This window comes from Eublepharis macularius, chromosome 7 (assembly GCF_028583425.1).
Source record: "Eublepharis macularius isolate TG4126 chromosome 7, MPM_Emac_v1.0, whole genome shotgun sequence".
NCBI lineage: Eukaryota > Metazoa > Chordata > Lepidosauria > Squamata > Eublepharidae > Eublepharis > Eublepharis macularius.
In genome coordinates this window covers 93,959,168-93,978,654 of record NC_072796.1, presented here as the reverse complement: position 1 = coordinate 93,978,654, position 19,487 = coordinate 93,959,168, and the positions used below count along the sequence as shown (strand labels likewise).

Below are 19,487 nucleotides of genomic sequence, written 5' to 3'. Positions count from 1 at the left end.
CTGTGATATTTTCCCTCAGCCAAGGACTTAAGGCCCAGCCAGGGCTAAAACAAAACAAAATTAAACTTTTTTTACAAGATGGAACACAGGAGTGAATGGTTTTAAGCCCCAAAATTTACTGAGTTAAACAGGGAGTGCTTCAACTTAACAGGACAGTCTCTGCTGCCTCCCTTCAGCAACTCCAAAAGCCTTCTCTCCTTTTCTGTCCCTCCAACTGACTGTAAATCCCATTGGTCTAGTATTCAGCCTGCTCCCATTGGCTGTCTCTCAGGAGAGGCGGAGCTGGAGCTGGTCCTGTCCGTCACAGTTGTCTATTGTAACTAAAGGTTTAATGTTAACTTCTGGTGGTATTGAAACTGCCATTTCATACTAAGGTTGTTTTAAAAATTGTTTCATGCACTTGATGTGTTTTCTCTCTCTATTTGTGTGTATGTTTAAATTACATTAAAGTGCCTATGCATGTCTGTAGAACTGGGATATGACAATACTCCATACCATAGATACATCTGGATCGGATGCCTGCTGTTTTTATTAAAAATAAATAAATTAAGTTTCATTAATAATGATATCTTCCCTGTTGAGTTAGTGTAGAGAAATCCCAAACACCTCAGGCTATAAACAAATGAACAAAATTGATTTTTGTTTTGTCTGGTTTTAGGATCCTAAACTAGTGTTTTGTAAGTATTAATAGTGAATATTCATGTAGGCATATTTTATATTACAGCTTTTCAAATCTCTGACTCCATGGGATGTTCTGCTCAGTTTAATTGCAGCTGCCACTCACGATTTGGATCACCCAGGTGTTAATCAGCCTTTCCTTATTAAAACGAACCATTATTTAGCAACTTTATACAAGGTAAGTGGAAAACAAATACTCTTTTTTTACTAGTCACGAATCCATGTAAGTAGCTTTGCTCTTTTAAAGAAGTAGAGTTGTGTCCTACTGCTTTTCTGCTGGTGGAAGTAGATGTTTTCCTGTCTTCCCCTTCCCCCACATGCTTCCTAGGACTATCAAAAAGACAGTTCTTGGGGAAGGTGGAGACCTCACAACCTAAAAGCCGCATGGCAAGATTTCATATCTTCTCATTGATGTAACTGATGATATTGTTGCTCTTTCATCTTCTGTTAGTAAAATGGGGCAGGATTTATCTATGATTAGTATACTGGATTGTTCATTCAGTAAAATAGTGTGCAGCATTTTAAAAGAAACTTGGTGCCATTAACATTTCTTTCTTTCAGAATACCTCAGTATTGGAAAATCACCATTGGAGATCAGCTGTGGGGCTGCTGAGAGAGTCTGGATTATTTGCACACATGTGTCTAGAAAATAGGTATATATCAGGTTGGCTGTACACATACAGATATCATGTGTTTATTGTGCAGTATAGAATACACTTCAGAATACATATTTTAGATTGGTATGAGATGGAACTAGAAACTTCAAAATTGTATACATTCACATACATTTATAGCATGTTTAAGTGGTTTACAGTTAAATAGTTGAAATAATTGAGTTACAGCTTTTTGTTCCAAGAAGTTAACGGTGAAAATTATAGTTCATCTTCGTTCTTCTGTGCCTCCACACATGGGGACTGCGCAGGCGCAGGCCAGCCGCCGGAGAATTTTCTAGAGCTTCCATGGCTCCGAAGGGGCCGTTTGTCGCGCGCCTCAGCGACCGTTTTCCCGCCCAAACGGTCACGTGATCCTCCAGCGACCAACGGCCCCTTCCCTCAGTTCTCTTCTTGCCGCCGCTTGGAGAGAACGTGAGCTTCGTTGCTCTGTGCTTTTTTGTGCTTCGTGCTTTATTCTGACTGATTGCTTGGCTTTTGACTTCGGACTTCGTGACCTCGACTATTCTTAGTATCTCGTTTTGGACATTGTTGTGGACTCGGTAATTTGACTCGGACTGTTTTTGACCTTCCTTTCGCGTGCCCCTGAAGATGGCCTCAAAGGCTCTCTTCAAGCATTGCCTCCAATGCCACACGAAAATGGCCAAAACCGATGGCCATGAACTGTGCCTGTTCTGTTTGGGAGAGACCCATAATGTGACGGCCTGTAAAATTTGCCAGGGCTTCACCAGCAAGGCCCGGCAGGAGCGCAAGGCCCGATTGAATTCCTCCCTGTGGCAGAAGGTCATGTCCGGAGGCGCTCCGTTGCCCTCCTCCAAGGCCGGCCCAAGCCCCTCTGCCGAACGGCATTCCAGAGCTGGCTCAGTGGCCTCCGCGAGGTCGGGGTCGAAACCGCGTCCCCCGAGTACCTCGGCGTCGAGAGCGGCCTCTCCAGCGCAGGGACCGGTGCGGCCGCCCCGTAGCGCGTCATCTACCAGGTCGGATCCGAGACCAGCTTCGGAACCGAGGATCCTGGTACCGAGTCCCCGGTCGGAACCGACGGTCGGATCGGTTCCGATGAAGCCTAAGAGGTCGAAGCCGAGGTCCCCTTCGAAGGCGAGGAGCGCGTCGGTTCCGAGGTCTTCTTCGGAACCACCGAAGAAGAAGAAAAAGACCAAGCACCATCGGTCGCCGCGTCCCGCTCCTCAGGAGGAGGTCATCGTGCTTCCTCACACGCCTTCCCCTCACCTGGGCTCCCCGGAGCCAGAGGACATCTCCGTGCAGGTGCCGGATCCGATGGCCTTCGAGACGGTGCCCGCGGAATTCTCGTCGGGGCCGGAGCCGAGCCCGCACCGTCGGAGCCGACCATCGCTTGCCCTTCGGTCGCCGAGGCTGGAACCGAGCCCATCTCCTCGTCGGAGCCGTCCGTCACCTGTCCGTCCGTCTCCACCTCTGGTCGGTCGTGAGCGGCATGGTTCCGGGGACAGTGTCCGATCAGTCCGGTCCACTGCGTCCCGGCATCGGCAGGCTTCCTACCTCCCCTCGCCATACCGTTGCCAATGGGAGGGGGCACCTGCGGGCTTCTCCGTGTCGGAACCGAGGCCTTCGACGTCGAGGTCGGCGTGGGCTCCCCCTCCGCTCCAGGTTCCGGAATCCCAGCTCGGTTCCGATGAGGAGGATGTCGAGAGCTTTGGCGGCTACCAGTCGGAGTCCTGGTCCGAACCATCGCCAGCTGAGGAGCTAGTGCCATCTGCGGACTCGCCATTCGAGGACCTCCGCATCTACGCCGATCAGATGGCAAGGATGGCCAAGGCTCTCGAGATGGACATCTCTTCGGCACTTCCCCAGACCAAGGACAAGCTCCTCAAACGTATCTATGGAGATAATCCGGCGTACGTAGGCTTCCCCATGCTCGAGGGTATTGAGGAGATTGTGGAGAAGGTGTGGCAGGTGCCCTGTGATCAACCTCCAACGTCCAAGCGCATCGAGCAGCTTTACAAGATCAAGCAGGGCACCTGGCCGGCGTTGGTGAAACACCCTCCACCTTCCTCCTTGGTCACAGAGGAGTTCAACCCCCGACGATCGGGTCACTCCTCGGTGCCTGCCGATAAAGAGGGCAAGAAGCTTGATGCCATGGGCAGGCGCCAGTACATCGTCGCTTCGCTGGGTCTGAGGATTGCCAACTACCAGACCATCATGGCAGGGTACCAGCTGTACCTCTGGGAGAAGTTGGCATCCTATACCCGGGACCTCCCTCCTGAGCAGAAGGCTGTGGTGTCCCTGCTACAGACGGAGGCTGTGAGGCTGTCTAAGCAGCAGATGAACGCTGGGAGCCACGCTGCTGACACTGCTGCTAGAGGGATGGCGTCGGCGGTGGTCCTCAGGCGCCACTCCTGGTTGCGGTCTACGGCCCTGTCCCAGGAGGTGCGTTCCAGGGTGGAGAGCATGCCCTTTGAAGGGGACTCGCTGTTCTCCAAATCGACCGACGAGACCCTGAAAAAGAAAAAAGAGGACAGGCAGACGGCGCGGTCCTTGGGTCTGGCTCCAGTGGACAAGCCCTCCTCCAGGTCACGGTACGCTCCCCGGTCCGGCCCTTACCACTACCAGGGCAGATACCAACAGCAGCGGCCGGGCTATCATCAGTATCCTGCCTACCAGCAGCGGCCCTACCCTCCCGCACAACAGCAGAGGAGGCGTCGGCCCTTCAAGCCTCGTCAGGCACAGCAACCGGCCCTGCAGAAAGACCAGCAGGGCGCCGGGAGGCAGTACTGACAGGTCGCGCCAGCCGTACCCCCGAACTTTTCGGACAGACTTAGTCCACTCCTCTCTGAGTGGGAGTCAATAACATCTGACTCATGGGTCTTAACTATTGTTGAACTGGGGTACGGGCTGGAGTTTGTTGAGCTGCCTAGATGCAGTTCACCCCTGACAGCTGTCAATAACACTATGGCCGAGCTGGATGCGGAGATCGTGTCGCTCTTGGCCAAGGGTGCTGTGGAAGAATTGCCCTATGACGACTCTGTAAAGGGTTTCTTCTCTAGGTTCTTCCTGGTCCCTAAGAAGGATGGGGGCTTACGTCCCATCTTAGATCTGAGGGGCCTTAATGCCTTCCTCAAGGTGACCAAATTCAAAATGGTAACGTTGGCGGCTGTGATCGCCTTGCTGAAACAGGGGGATTGGTTTGCGGTTCTTGACTTAAAAGACGCATACTTTCACGTGGGCATACGGAAGGAGCACAGGAAATACCTGAGCTTTGTTTACCGGCAAAGGGTTTTCCGGTATAAGGTGCTCCCCTTTGGCCTGTCCACTGCCCCACGAGTGTTCACTAAATGTGTGGCCCCTGTGGTTTCCTTCCTACGGGAAGAAGGTTGTACTATCTTTCCGTACCTCGATGACTGGCTCATCGTGGCTGACTCAGAGTCTAGGCTGGTGCAGGACATTGGCTTGGTACTTAGCACGTGCCAACGCCTGGGGCTCCTGGTGAACTTGGAGAAATCCAAACTGGTGCCCAGCTGCAAGGTGTCCTACATTGGTGCACTTTTGGACTCTGTGGAGGGTAAGGCCCTGCTCCCCTTGGAGAGGGCTCGGTCCCTAAGGGGTCTAGTGTCCATGTTTAAAAGGAACCGGTTCCAGTCTGTGCGCGCTATCCAGTGCTTACTAGGGCATATGGCAGCAGCCACCTCTGTGGTGCCTTTCGCTAGGCTGCGTATGCGCCCTCTCCAGAACTGGTTTGTGCGGAGGTACGATGCTCTACTGCACCCTCCGTCCCTCAAATTCTCTATCCCGAGGGTCATCCTCTCCTCCTTGGACTGGTGGCTGTCTGATGACAACTTGTTTAGAGGGACCCCTTTTGGGTATCAACACCATGACATCACGGTTACCACTGATGCCTCTCTGATGGGATGGGGTGCTTACTGTGGTGATGTGGCTGTGCAAGATGTCTGGTCTGACAGGGAAAAGACCCTCCATATCAATGTGCTTGAACTAAGGGCCATTCGTTTCGCACTTGTGTCTCTTACAGCACTGCTGAGAAATCGTCAGGTGTTGGTGCAGACGGACAACACGACTGCCATGTACTACGTGAATCAGCAGGGGGGCACAGTGTCCATGGCCCTGTGCCGGGAAGCCACACTCACTTGGCAGTGGGCTATCAAGAACGGCGTGTCGCTCCGTGCTATACACGTGGCTGGGTCAGACAATGCCCGGGCAGATGCCCTCAGCAGGGTCCCTTTACTGGAACACGAGTGGGAACTGAACGTAGAGTGCGTTGGGCCGATCTTCCAGATGTGGGGTCATCCAGTGATAGATGTGTTCGCTACTGCGGCGACCACCAAGGCCCACACGTTCTGTTCCAGGGCAGGGAGCGACCCCCTCTCTATTGGGGATGCCTTCCAGTTTACGTGGACGCAGGGCTTGCACTACATGTTTCCTCCGTTCCCCTTGATTCCCAGGGTCCTGTGCAAGATAGAGGAGGACGGGACGGACTGCATCCTAGTGGCCCCCTTCTGGCCACGGCAGGTTTGGTTCCCGAAGCTCCTGCGGATGTCCAAACGGACGTATGTGAGTCTGCCTCCTCGGCAAGACCTTCTCCTAAACGGGAGCCTAGTCCACCACGATTCCAAGCAGCTGCACCTAACGGCTTGGCGGATCGTTCCTCCCCGATAGGCTTTACTGACGAGGTACAAAGGGTCCTCCTGAATGCTCGTCGGCCATCCACTAGGCGCGCTTATGCGGCCAAGTGGCGCAGGTTTGAGCTCTGGGCACTTGCCAGAGGGGTGGTGCCTGACAGCAGTCCCTTGGGGGTTGTATTCGAGTATTTGTGCCACTTGCGTGGTATGGGCTTGAAGGTTTCCTCCCTCAAGGTCCACCTGGCAGCGATATCAGCTGCTCACACCCGAATTGAGGGTGCTACGGTGTTTTCTCACCCACAATCCCGCCAGTTCCTTAAGGGCATGTACAATCTTTACCCACCTGTGTCTGCGCCAGTGCCTCGGTGGTCACTGTCCTTGGTGCTCTCACATCTCATGTTGCCTCCATTTGAACCTATGGCTACATGCCCCTTGGATATGCTATCCTACAAGGTAGCATTCTTGGTGGCCGTCACGTCGGCCAGAAGGGTCAGTGAGCTGTCTGCACTGCGGTCTGACCCTCCCTTTCTTGTGTTTCATCCCAACAAGGTGGTCCTGCGTCCCTGCCTTGAGTTCCTGCCCAAGGTGGTGTCCGCCTTCCACCTCTCGCAGGATATCTCACTGCCTGCATTCTTTCCTCAACCCTCCTCTAAGGGGGAAAAGGCCCTCCATACCCTAGACTTGAAGAGGGCCCTAGCCTATTACCTGGATAGGACGAAGGGATTCCGCTCCAGTCCTCACCTGTTTGTATGTTTTGGGGACAAGGACAAGGGTAACAGGGCTTCCTCACAGACCCTGTCTAGGTGGATTGTGACGGCCATTAGCAAGGCCTATTCCCTGGCAGGGGTGGCTTGCCCGCTTCATGTCAGAGCCCACTCCACGCGGTCCCAAGCATCCTCTTCGGCACTCCTCAGGGGGGTGCCCCTGGTTAACATTTGTAAAGCAGCCACATGGTCCTCTGCAGACACCTTTGTCAGGCATTACGCCGTTGATGTCAATGCGGAGCAGGATGTATCTGTGGCCAAGGCTGTCTTACACTCCCTCTTTTCCTGAGGGAGTTTTGGTATGACTTTCTTGACGTACCTGTTGGGTACCCTTGAGTGAAAGTGTGTATATATGTACCTGGGGGTGTGTATATGTAAATATTGAGTATTTATGTGTCCTTACACAGTATTTTTACATAGATGTATATATGCATATCTATTTATTGTTGTTCTTGTTTGCTTAATAAAATTGTGTTGGACTTCACCCCCGCCTTCCTTATTGTGTGAAGCTTGGTACACTCCCATGTGTGGAGGCACAGAAGAACGAAGATGAAAACAGGGTTAACATACCTGTAACTTATGTTCATCGAGTTCTTCTGTGCTGACACACAACCCTCCCTCCTACCCCGCTGTGAACTCCAATGCACAATACTGTGTTGGCTGTAACGGAAATTGGTGTTTTTAAGGTGTTATGGCTGAAGTGTGTTGGTCAAGCGGCGGCAAGGGAGAACTGAGGGAAGGGGCCGTTGGTCGCTGGAGGATCACGTGACCGTTTGGGCGGGAAAACGGTCGCTGAGGCGCGCGACAAACGGCCCCTTCGGAGCCATGGAAGCTCTAGAAAATTCTCCGGCGGCTGGCCTGCGCCTGCGCAGTCCCCATGTGTGTCAGCACAGAAGAACTCGATGAACATAAGTTACAGGTATGTTAACCCTGTTTTTTATTCATTTCATAGGAATCAGAAGCTTAGAAACAGAGTTGCTCTGAACTTTGTGCAAAGTAATCTGTGAATTTAACACTTGAATTTGGATGTAGATAGTGATAGCTCATTTTCATGCTTTTCCCTTATGTCATGTCTGAACCCCATCCATGTCAATGCTAACACTGAACCAATGTTTCATACTGTAACTTAATGTCATATTGTCAATGCCATAACTGTTTCTTTCACAGACTTCGTGCAGGTGCTTATCTAACGGACTGTAGAAACTTTCAGTGTTCATGACCTTGTAGACTACTCACTCCCAGGCATTGCTATGTCTCAACTTTGATCTTTTGCTTTCTCAGAGGCTACTGGATAGTATAAATATGTGAAACGGGTAGTGCACGCCAAAAGGCTTGTTTATTGTTGGGAGGGAGAAGGAGAAAACGTGTGAGTTAAGAGGAGGGATTTCCCCCCCCCATGTTAATTCTTGCTCTTACTGCTTAGATGCTTACCTTGCTTCTGAGTAATCCTATGGACAAATATATGGAAATGATTTGATTGCTGAATAAAACCATTTAACTAAGAGCCTGGACTTCTTGTTGCAATGGTACCGGAATCTGTCTGCCATAGCCTGTCATCCAACACCTTATTTCTCCAATTTCAGGCAGCTGATGGAAAGCCAGATAGGAACATTGATTCTTGCCACAGACATCAGTCGACAGAATGAATATCTGTCCTTATTTCGCAGTCATTTGGACAAGGGAGACTTATGTTTAGAAGATGAGAACCATCGCCATCTTATTCTTCAGGTAATTACTAGCTGTATAAGTCACAAAAAAGTAATTGCTATTAAATAATTTCATTTCTTTGTCATCTATTGTACAATAGTATTTATCTACTACACCTCAGTTTGAAGGCAGTCTGCTTGTGTTCTGTAGTAGTATAGTTTTTATACAAGCATACTTTGCTGATACAAAAAACTAAGGCTTTCTGTTTGTCCACATAGACAAGTGCAACATAGGTGTCAAATGTTTTCCTCATTCTAATCTACTTTTGTTTCTTAGCCTTTTTCTGGTGGGGACCATCTTGAGAGGCAAGAGGGTATTTGTCTTGATGCTGTATCAGTTCTTTTGCTTTGCTGAAACTACAAAGAAAAGGCACGCACAAGAATGTTTCCCTTTCCAAAAAGAAATGTATTTATTATTTCTTAGGCTTCTAGCCCGCTCTCCCTGCGAACAAGCTTAGAGTGGGTTACAGCAGGTTTAAATACATTTAAAATTACAATAAAACCACATTATAATTTCCCAAACAGTTTCCAAGACAGCGACTAATACAACCCGCTCCTGACAATAGTGCAAAGGGGGGTGGGGGGTGGGAAGGAGAGGAACCGTTGTTGCTGTCCACACTTCAACCCATGTGAGGAGCTGAGATAATTATATAGCTCCCTGACAAGGGACTGGTTGGGAGGCTTACCAGATGGTTGCAAGATCAGCCACAACCATATGCCTGGTGGAAGATTTCCATCTTACAGGCCCACCAAAAAGACAAAAAGATCTTGGCGGGCCCAAGTATCTACAGTTCCACCAGGTTGGAGCCGGGATCAAGAAGGCCCTGGCTCTGGTCGAGGCCATTTGAGCCTCTCTGAGGCCAGGGACCACCGGCAAATGTTTATCAGCTGATCTATGCACTCTCTGGGGTATGTATGACGAGAGGCATTCCTGTGGGTGTTCCAGTCCCAGTCCATTAAGGGCTTTGTAGATCAAAACCAAAACCTTGAATCTGATCCAGAACTTCACAGAAAGCCAGTGTAGCTGCTGCAAGATAGGAGTAATATGTGCCCTATAGGGAGTACCCATAAGGGCATGAGCAGCTTCATTCTGGACCTGTTGTAATCTCTGGATCAGACCCAAGGGAAGCCCTGCGTAGAGTGATAGTGATCCAACTTGGAGGTGACCATTGCATGGATCTCTGTTGTTAGGTCATGGATCAAAAGGTAGGGGGTAAGCTGCATGACCTTCTAAAGATAAAAAAAAGTAGACTAGGCAACTGCCGCGACCTGGGCTTTCATTGATAAGAAGGTGTCCAACGTCACCCCAGGCTCCTGACTGCTGGAGTAGACACAATTAGTGCCTCATCGAAGGTCGGGAGCTGGATCTCCAAACCCGATGGCCCACGACTCAAGCACAGGACGTCCGACTTCATGGGATTCAGCTTCAGTCAATTCTGCAAGCATTGTTCTTGCAATAGAACAAAATGCAAATGTGGTCAATCTTTATTACATGAAATGACTGATTCATAAAGTTTTCTGTTGGATTTTACTATATGTAAATTTGCTTGTGCTGCCATTACCAAATTGTTTGTTTTTAGAATAGGCTTGTACAACTGAACTAGTTAGGGAACATCTAACATTGCCTATGTTAGATGTTCCCTATGGCATTGCCATTCAGCCATCTGTTTGATCCATGGTGACTTGGATTGGATTGAATAGGCAAGTAATTGAGTGGTTGATTGCTGCCTCAGAGGCCCAGCTAATGATTTAATGTGCCACATGTTGCTGGAGCAGATTGGATTTTGACATCTGTAATCTTCAGTGACGGAGGCTAAACAACCATTAAACAAAGCACAATCCCCACCCCACCCCCAGTCATGGTAGGGCACTTTGCTCAGGTCGTTCTTCTTTCCTTGAAGATCACAAGTTTTTATACGTGAGGCAGTATTTTAATAACTGGTCTTTATGTAGTAGGGAGGCTCTTAATGGAGCACACAAGATCTATAGTAGGCTGGACCTAATAATTTTATGGGTTACAGTTTTCAGATAAAAAACAGTAATTTACAAGTGACAATAAGTGAAAGATAAATTGAGTTGTTTTGATGTATCATCTCAAATTATGACCAAAAGGCAGCCTAAGGGACCTCCATTTTAATATTGGGGTAAAATTACATATCAGGCAAGTGGAGTGTATTCAAATAAATGCTCTGATTTTCATACTAATCCAGTGTTGCACTGATGTTGGAGCAAGTACAAGTCAGTTTCACTCCACTATGTTCTCTTCCCATATATGTTGGCTGTACTTCTGTCCAATTGAATTCAAGTTTCTTAAAGTGTGGTTCTGCATTGGATTGCAGGCCTCTTTGTTATTTAACATAGTTTTAGAATTTTAAAAGTAGTTGGCTTTGTGTACCATGCTGTAAATATCAAAATTCAGTGTATCACATTATACCTTGCATAGTTTCATTGCACTTTACGCAAAGTGTGATACTATTCCTTTGGTAGATGGCTTTGAAATGTGCTGATATTTGCAACCCTTGCCGGACCTGGGAACTGAGCAAGCAGTGGAGTGAAAAAGTAACAGAAGAATTTTTTAATCAAGGCAAGTAATATTTAAAAAATACATTTTTGCAATGGAATGTGAAATAAAATTTGGTAAAGAATTAGAAGTCGGATGAAAAATATATTTGAATTATTTGTAAGAGGTGCTAATCTATGTAATTACTGTGGATTCTTCAAATGTTTTTAATATCTGGCAAGCTTTGCACTTTGCATAACAACTGACATACCTCCTTTCCTTAATTAAGCCTTCCTGGGTGAAAAGCTGTTTTATTTTAATCAAAAGATTTATTTTCAGCATATACATTAAATGGCAATCTTAAGCACATTTGCTGGGAAGTAAGCCTGATCCAGCTCAGTATGACTGGCTTCTTGTAAATATGCTTAAGTTCATACCGCATGGGCGAATAGCTTTGACATACTGTTAGTGTACGCTGATTTAAGCTCCAAGTACAGTTGGGGGAAAAAGTAATTATATACAGTATTGTACACGTGATTGAGTGGCCAGTAGATTGGATTTCTTGCATATTTGTAACTATATTTTGAGTTCTATAATTTTGCAGATTCCCACTATGATTATGTTGACATTTCTGTATATGTGGTGAAATGACACTTCTCTCCAGGCATCTGTATATATAAAAAAAATTACAACTACGCAAGGTGAATGTTGAGCTGCTTTCTGTAAATGTTCAGAGGCTAAGGCAAAACTACTTCTTTAAGGTAGTTAGAAGGTTGAATAACCAGTTTCCCCCTTTTTAAATACCTCTTGCAGGGTGTTGATTCACGTGGTCGCAGATGTAGCCCAGGAAAAATAGATTTGTCTTTCGCTTGGGGAATGAGGGCTTTTAATGTCATCATAGCCACAGAGAAGCTAACTGAGGGATATTGCAAAATTTCTTGGCAGATCTCATACAAGCTTTGTTTTCTAATTATAATTTTATGTGAAAAAGTATTAGTTTCAGATTCTTTTAATTTTGGCAAGTGGCTTATTAAATCAGTATTTCCTTGTAGGAGATGTTGAAAAAAAATACCACTTGGGTGTGAGTCCATTATGCGACCGACAGACAGAAACCATTGCCAACATCCAGATTGGTAACTACAAATCTATATGAACAATTCTTTCAATGCCCATAAAAATGTGATATGTTCCATTTTACATATATTTGACAGTATTTAAGCAGGGCTGTAATTTTCTTTTGACATTTGTTCTAGGATTTCCCAAGTATGCAGAAAAATATTTATAAAATTAGATTCCTTCACACCTCATGTACGCTATGTTCCATGTGCCTCAGAATGTTGACAGCAACTGAGTATCATCTCACTACCTCAAGTTCAGAATGCTGTACGCTTTCATGTTCTTAATTCACTTTGAATTTAAAAGTATCCATGGGGAGGTTACAGTTGGAGGAATAATGCTTCCTTTGATCCTAATAAATGATTCTAATAAATTGTTTCCTTCAGAATTCTTTTCAGCTGCAAAGGGGGCAGAGATCCCGACAGTTTACTGCCAGAACCGTGCTGCAGTCTACCCCCCCCCCCGCTATTGTGTACCAATCCCCTCCTGCACTTTGTAGTTTGCAGTAACTGTAGTTTGTTGTGGCATATGAATTAGGTAAACAGTGACTGCTGCTTACCATAGACTTCCTCAAACTAGATCTGGAGAGCCACTTCAGAATGTGGGTTTTTTAATCAATTTGAAGGCACATGCTGCTAGTAGTAAAACAGGGTTGCACTTACCTGTAACTGTTGTTCATTGAGTGGTTTTCTGTGCAGGCATACATTGGGACTGTGGATGTGCAGGCCAGCCGCGGAGAAGATTTCCAGAGCTTTCTAGAAGACTAGGAGCACCCTTCTTCCTTTTGGCATTTTCCTGCCAAAATCATCACATGTGCAGGAGGAGGGGCACTCTGGAAATCTTCATGGCTGGCCTGTGGTGCACAGTCCCTGTGTGAAACTGCATAGAAGCCACGAAGATGAACCATAATTGCTCAGTTCAGATATTAAGGCCACCTATTATTGCAGACCAGAAAGTACAGGAGGCAATTACTATGTGTAATAATTGGGTTGAGGGGAGAAGGTAAGTGCATGAATCTGCAATTCATTTTTGGCTATGATATTCGTACTAGTGATTTGTTCATTTGAACCTAAAATCAAGACAGCAATGTATGGCCATAAAATTTCAAGAAGGAAGTCCAAGCTAAGTGAAAAGAACCTTGCTTTCATGACCACATGTTATGTGGTCATAATATGCTGGATATTAGATGTAATTTAATGTCCTGATCTTTTCAGTCACCTCTTTACGTTGTTTTCTTTAAATGTTTTGTTTGCCTAACCTTTTAAGTGACTGAGTTCTTGCTTCTGTTTAAATACTGTTGTTACATTTGTGCTCCTTTTTTGGTTCATGTGGTATTTTTTATTTTACGGTTTGATTATTAAAATAATTTTGTAATACAGACATGTTAATTTGCATTGCACTAAAATCTTTTTATGACATTGATGATTTTATTTTGTCATATTTTGTCCTCTGTTTAAATCCCAGTTAAATCAAGTATCATAATGAAAGTTTAAAACACAGTCTCTTCTTGTTTTTAATTCCAGTGCATTTTCTCTCTCTCTCTCTAGGTTTTATAACCTATTTGGTAGAGCCATTGTTTGCAGAATGGGCAAGGTTTTCAAACACTAGGCTGTCTCAAACAATGCTCGGGCATTTGGGACTGAATAAAGCTAGCTGGAAGGGAATACAAAGACAACAGTCCAGCAGTGGTGATGATGCTGATCCTGCATTTGAAGAAATGGACTCTGATGTAATACCTCAGGAAAATCGACTATCCTGACACCAGGATCTGCTTGACAAACTGCCTCTTGCCCAATACATGCAGAACAGGGTTTGAGGATAATATTTTTGGTCTGACTGCCAAGGTTTCAGTATAAACAATGCCAGCATTATTTATTTCCAAGTTTTTACTTTGATCATTTGAACCTGGTTATTGGTTACAAGACCTGAACATAGAGCAATATGCATATGCCTTGGTTGGCTTTTGCATGGAACCTTGAATATGCAAACCAGAGGCATGATTGAACCTTGATGAGGCAAAGACAAGATGTGTTGTTAATGTGCCACATTGTTTCGCTTTTTTTTTTTTAAAGAAGGAGGAGGTTAAAATAAGGCCTTCAAAGCTATCACAGGACATGGATGACTCCATTCTCTTGGAATTTAACTCCTTGTCTAAAATGTGGCAATGTGAAGTGCCCATTTTTGGCTGCCTCTGGCAAGAACTGATGTTTACAAACGTACCTGGAAACTATAGGTTCTAAATTAACCTTTGTGCATGGCTGTGAAGGAACCACTAACTTAAAAACAATGAAAGATCAAATCTGAAACTGCAGCTAATTTTCCTCTCACTAAGAGAAAAGCCTACCATGTGTCATGATTTGGCTGTGCATTTGGGAACTGAGCATTTAACATAGAGCTCAGCCAAGCTTCACTCCAGTGTAGAATGGGATTGCAAGATTAACAAGCAGAAAAATACTTCTGAATTTTGGGAGGGAGGTGGGATGGGGCTGAGGAGAGGAAGAGTTCTAATTGTGTTAAGATTCTGCAGTGAAAATATTGCATGTTGTTTTCACTATTGTACACTTGAACTGCACATGCAAGAAAAAAGGTGGAATGACTATGAACACCAGAAACAGCTCAGGGTATTTGCCAATCTGAAATATAGTGGGATGGGAAGTGTGTCCTTCAGAACAAGGGTACAAATGCCCCTTTCGCTGCAGTGTGTGTGCGTGTATGTGTGAATACTTGGGGGGAGGTGGGCGGGGAAGATGGGAAGGAGTTGAAAGGCAAGGTTTTTTTATTTATTGTTTTTAGAATGTGACATTTTCATGAGCAGCCACATGGGGGGAAACTAACAGGTTGCTACAGCTGCCTTAAACTATGCACAAAGCTAAGTGACCAAATTTTGTTGTAGATTGAAAAAGTGCATTGTTTACTTATTCCTCCCTCTACTGAAATGTTACCCATTATGGGTTTTTTGATGTGAAAAGGAGAAATGTTTTTAAGGACAAATTTTAAGGACTAATTTTTAAACTTCAAGCATTCCTTTTTTTGTAATTTGTTTTTTACATTGTTTTAAGTACTGTAAGCACAACTGTAATCTATTTTGAGGAATTGGTGCTTTCTTTTTGTTCATTTGTATTTCCCTTGTTCTTACTGTAAAGACTGTTTATTCCATTCTGTTTACAGTTTGCAACAGCCATTTTTGGGAGAGAGCTTCAGTGTAAAGCCATTGGTTAGAGGCTTTGCCATACTCATTTTAATGTGCCTGTTGCTGTTAACTTTTGATTAATAAAAAACTTTTCACATTATCTTGAGTCTAGACTTAGAGGTAGGGAAAAAATTGAAACCATTTTCTTCATAAGCCCTCTCTGTGGTTATTTTAAGACCTATTTGAAAAAACTTATATTAAACTTGTTTTCATAGGAAAATTGGGAAGGGAAGGGAGGAATTGTATGGCAAGTGTTTCTATGACACTGCCTCTTTTTGTTCAGGTTAGTTGAAATCAGATGCTGTTGTTAAAACTACTTGGATTCAAATGGACTGTATTGGGGGTGGGGTGGGGGGGGTCACTGGTACATTTTTAAAAATACCAATTTTGTGGACTTGACACATTATTGCAGAAAAATGGGGCAGTATGGATATGGTTTCAGAATTTTGCCAAAGGAACAGAAGAAATATTTGGCTCAATCTTCTTATTACTGAACTGCTAGTTCCTTGAGAACCAGTTTGGTGTAATGGTCAAGAGCGTGGGACTCTAATCTGGAGAACCGGGTTTGATTTCCCACTCCTCCACTTGAAGCCAGCTAGGTGACCTTGGATCAGTCACAGCTTCTAGGAGCTCTCTCAGCCCCAACCACCTCACAGGCTGATTGTTGTTGTGGGGATAATAATGACATACTTTTTAAACTGCTCTGACTGGTTAAGTCATCCTGCTTGAATGTTATTGTTAAAAGTGTAGTGTAGGAACAAACTTATAACCCTGTCTCTGCTTGAAAGAAGGTAGTCTGAGCCTGCTTAACTCTATGAATCTTTATTTTACTAATTCAGGGCCAAACTAGACATATTTTTAAAAAGATTTGGGCCTGGGTTCCCAGCCACACAGTAGTTATGGACAATGACTCTTAACAAATAAAGCAGAGCCCATTTTGCCTTGGAATACTGCCATGGGAGGGGGGGGGCTCCTGCTCCCCTCCAGTTGCTTTCTGCCCTGAGATAGCGCCGTTTCCATAGGAGCAGCAAAAACAATGAAATAGCTGCCTCCTAGAGTTGTTTCAGTGTTAAAAATGGCTGGGGGCAGGAAGCAGGAGTCTTCCTTTCCCATATGGCAGTGTTACAAGCCCAAACAGGCTCTATATTTTTAATAGCTGTCTCCCACAGCTGCTGTGTAGCTGCTGGGAAACCTGAGTTGGGATTGGGAAACTCAGACCAAATTCTTTTACAAAAGCAAATTTCTAGTTTGGTTCTCAGAGATCCTTAAATAGGAAAGCTTTTCATCGTGTTGAATAATTTGAAAGTAAGAATTTACCTAGGTTATCTAGTGCAGTTTCTGCAATGTCCAGTTTTTCTTAACCTTGAATTCCTATATATGCCATGTATTGGGAATCAAAAGGCCACGTGGCCCATTTGTTTATCTGAACTTGACAGGCAAGTTCAGTGTATGCAGAAGTTTAAGTACTGTGGTGTGAGGAGGCAAGGTGGCATTCAAATCTGTCCTTAAGTGATTGCTTGGAAGTTGCCTTTCCTTTTTGCTTCCGTATAATGTGCAAATACTATAAATTATAGTTTATAGTATAGTCTATAATGTAATCCATGACAGAGAGTTGATGGTTCCCCTTTATTCATTATTCAGAAGGTACAAACAGAAGACCCACACTTTTGCTGTGGTTACTATAACTGTAATATATGAAGAGAAGTTAGCCGTGTTAGTCTGTGGACTACTGGACTCTTTTTGTAATATATGAAACTACCAAGTGCAGCTGCAGAAGAGGGGATGCTATTCAGTCCTACTAATAGCTGAACTCCAGATGGCTTGGCAGTTCTGCAGTCATTAACACATTTTATCTTACATTGTCTGTTTTATTTAGGAACATATTCAAAAACAATCTGAGCAGGCTGCTGTAGTTAAATATCTTAAACATGAAGCTGGTTCAAGGAAGCTGTTTTCAGCTAGCTGAGTCAGAAAAGTTGCAAGCAGGCTTACACTATGTGGAATTTAGCACCAAAAAGTGTGTTCTGTCTATATTTGGGACACACTTTGGCTACAGCAATAGTTAATACATTAAGGTAGTTTCCCCATTTTGTTTCCAATGTTGTTCCTTTCTGTTTATGGACACTGCACCATCTGAGCAGGAACTACATCCTGTCCCCATTTCCTAAGGTTTGCAGTAGCCCACAGCTCTACATTTCAGAAAGGCTTATCCAAGCTAGTCCTGCTGCCGGAACCTTGGAGAGCTACCATTTTCGTTCTGCATGCCCTACAGTACCACTTCACTCACATGCCACCCCTACCATTCATTGGCATTCCTTTGGAAAACTCTGTACTCAAGAACTGCGTTAATGATTTGATAAACCTTATATAATGGTGTTTTCAAGCAGTTTGGAGAATAAACCAAGTACACTTTGGGAACCTATCTACCTCGATGGATTTTGAATTTATGTTCATGTTATGACATGTTTTATTAGCTGAAATTCTATATTTTAAACTGAATTATTGTGCTATTTAGATTTTTTTTTTAAGGGAGAAATAAGGACAGAAGCCAAAAGAAGAAAAGTCATGTTCTCCTGTGAGACAATTGGCAGACTTTTAAGAAATATGTGACATGTTTTATTAACAGGGTTGTAGGTGCACACTATGCACCACAAGAAGTAGCATTTCAATTTGTGTTCATAAAACTTTCTTGCAAGGTATTTAAAACAAGGTGGTAAAAGTTCTGATTTCATGAATCTCTAGATTCATTCTGTATACTAGACTTAAATCTTCACATTAATGACTTGTCTTTACTGTTTGGCTACATTCAAATTTTGTTCTTGAAAATACTACCTCGTGAAATCGTAAAATCTTTTATGCTGCAGAATGATGAGTTTTAAGTCTTTCTGGGATACTTCAGGTGCAAGTTGAATTTTCCAATATAACATAGCTTTAATTGCTGGTAGCTCCTGATAAGAATCTTTATTTACTCTATTCAACACTTGGAAGTTTTAGAAGATGACCTTACCTATGAAGACGAAAAACCCTCTTTGAACATTAAAAAGGACTTAAGTTATCTTCATAGGTACTACTTTATTAACAATGTTTTAATTTTGCAAAGTTCTTCATAATTTGATTTCACCATTAAAGTAGCTTACTACATACCTTTTTGACTGGCGTGCAGTCCAGAAGGTTATATAACTTGGGCCATACTATGAATGTGTGCTAGGAGACCAATTCTCTTAAACATGCTGTAGACCTATATCATGCCCTGATCTGGATGGCCCAGGTGAACATAAGCTTGCCACATCTCAAAAGCTAAGCAAGGTCAGCCTTGATTAGTAATTGGATGGGAGACCTCCAACCAAGAGCAGCATTGCAGAGGCAGGCAATGGCAAACCACCTCTGTTAGTCTCTTGCCATGAAAACCCCATAAGGGGTCGCCATAAGTCATCTATGACTTGAAGGCACTCTCCACCACCACCACCAGTCATATTCCACATAGATTTAAGATTAATTTTTCTGATATTTTTAAGTAGAACACAGATATGTCTGAATTGAAGGTGGCTATTTATTTATTCTTCCCAGCACCCTCCTGCTCAGCTAGGGAAAAAGATCTTAAAGGTGCCTGTAAATTAAACTTCTTCCCCTGTGCTAGTTCCTCCTTTGAATCATAGACCTGACAGCCTCATTCTCTTAATTTGGCAGGGAAAACATCACAGAACTACACACTGTGCAGCTCCACCCTTAAATTGCTCCAGGGAATGTTGTCCTCTGACCTTTCTTAGGGTGCTAGTATTTAAAAATGGGATCTTTGTTTTCACCTGTGAAAAGTGATCTTTAAGGTATATTAACAACAGCTATACTCCTTGACATAAAGCATGAAATGTGGACATGCTAGTAATGCACTGTTTGGGGTCTGTTAGAGGCAGGTGGTTCTTCATTGCTGCCCTGTGCTCAGGCCTTCTCTGCTTGAGGTGAATCATCAAGTTCAGCCTGTAGCTAAATAATCCCTACAGAACTGACCTCAGAAGTAACCTGGTTTCTTGAGAGTCGGGGAGCTAATAGAAAGTTTGAGGGGCAGTCCAGGCTGTAAGTAACAGAGGATCTTAATGTACTGATTTTTAAAATAACCTTTTAAAACCTTTGCCTTTGGACCTTATGTTCAGCTCCTGCTTACATTATCTTAAACTTATACCCCACGAGGGCTCTGGTCACAACACACTTTTTATTTCCACTTAAGCATATTCTGCTTTACCCAAGTTTTTACCTTGAG

At 44.5% G+C, this 19,487-nt stretch overlaps 1 protein-coding gene across 2 annotated transcripts in view; it reads left to right on the top strand.

Moving 5' to 3' along the window:
• PDE7A (phosphodiesterase 7A) overlaps nucleotides 1-15,332 on the top strand; it is a 75,452-nt gene extending 60,120 nt beyond the window's left edge. For both annotated transcript variants that reach the window (XM_054985415.1, XM_054985414.1), the window contains 6 exons: nucleotides 725-856; nucleotides 1,240-1,331; nucleotides 8,304-8,448; nucleotides 10,914-11,010; nucleotides 11,979-12,059; nucleotides 13,590-15,332. In XM_054985415.1, the coding sequence (XP_054841390.1) occupies nucleotides 725-856; nucleotides 1,240-1,331; nucleotides 8,304-8,448; nucleotides 10,914-11,010; nucleotides 11,979-12,059; nucleotides 13,590-13,801 (759 nt within the window). In that variant the 3' untranslated portion in view covers nucleotides 13,802-15,332. The remainder of the gene's footprint in view (nucleotides 1-724; nucleotides 857-1,239; nucleotides 1,332-8,303; nucleotides 8,449-10,913; nucleotides 11,011-11,978; nucleotides 12,060-13,589) is intronic.
• Nucleotides 15,333-19,487: the final 4,155 nt, after the last annotated feature.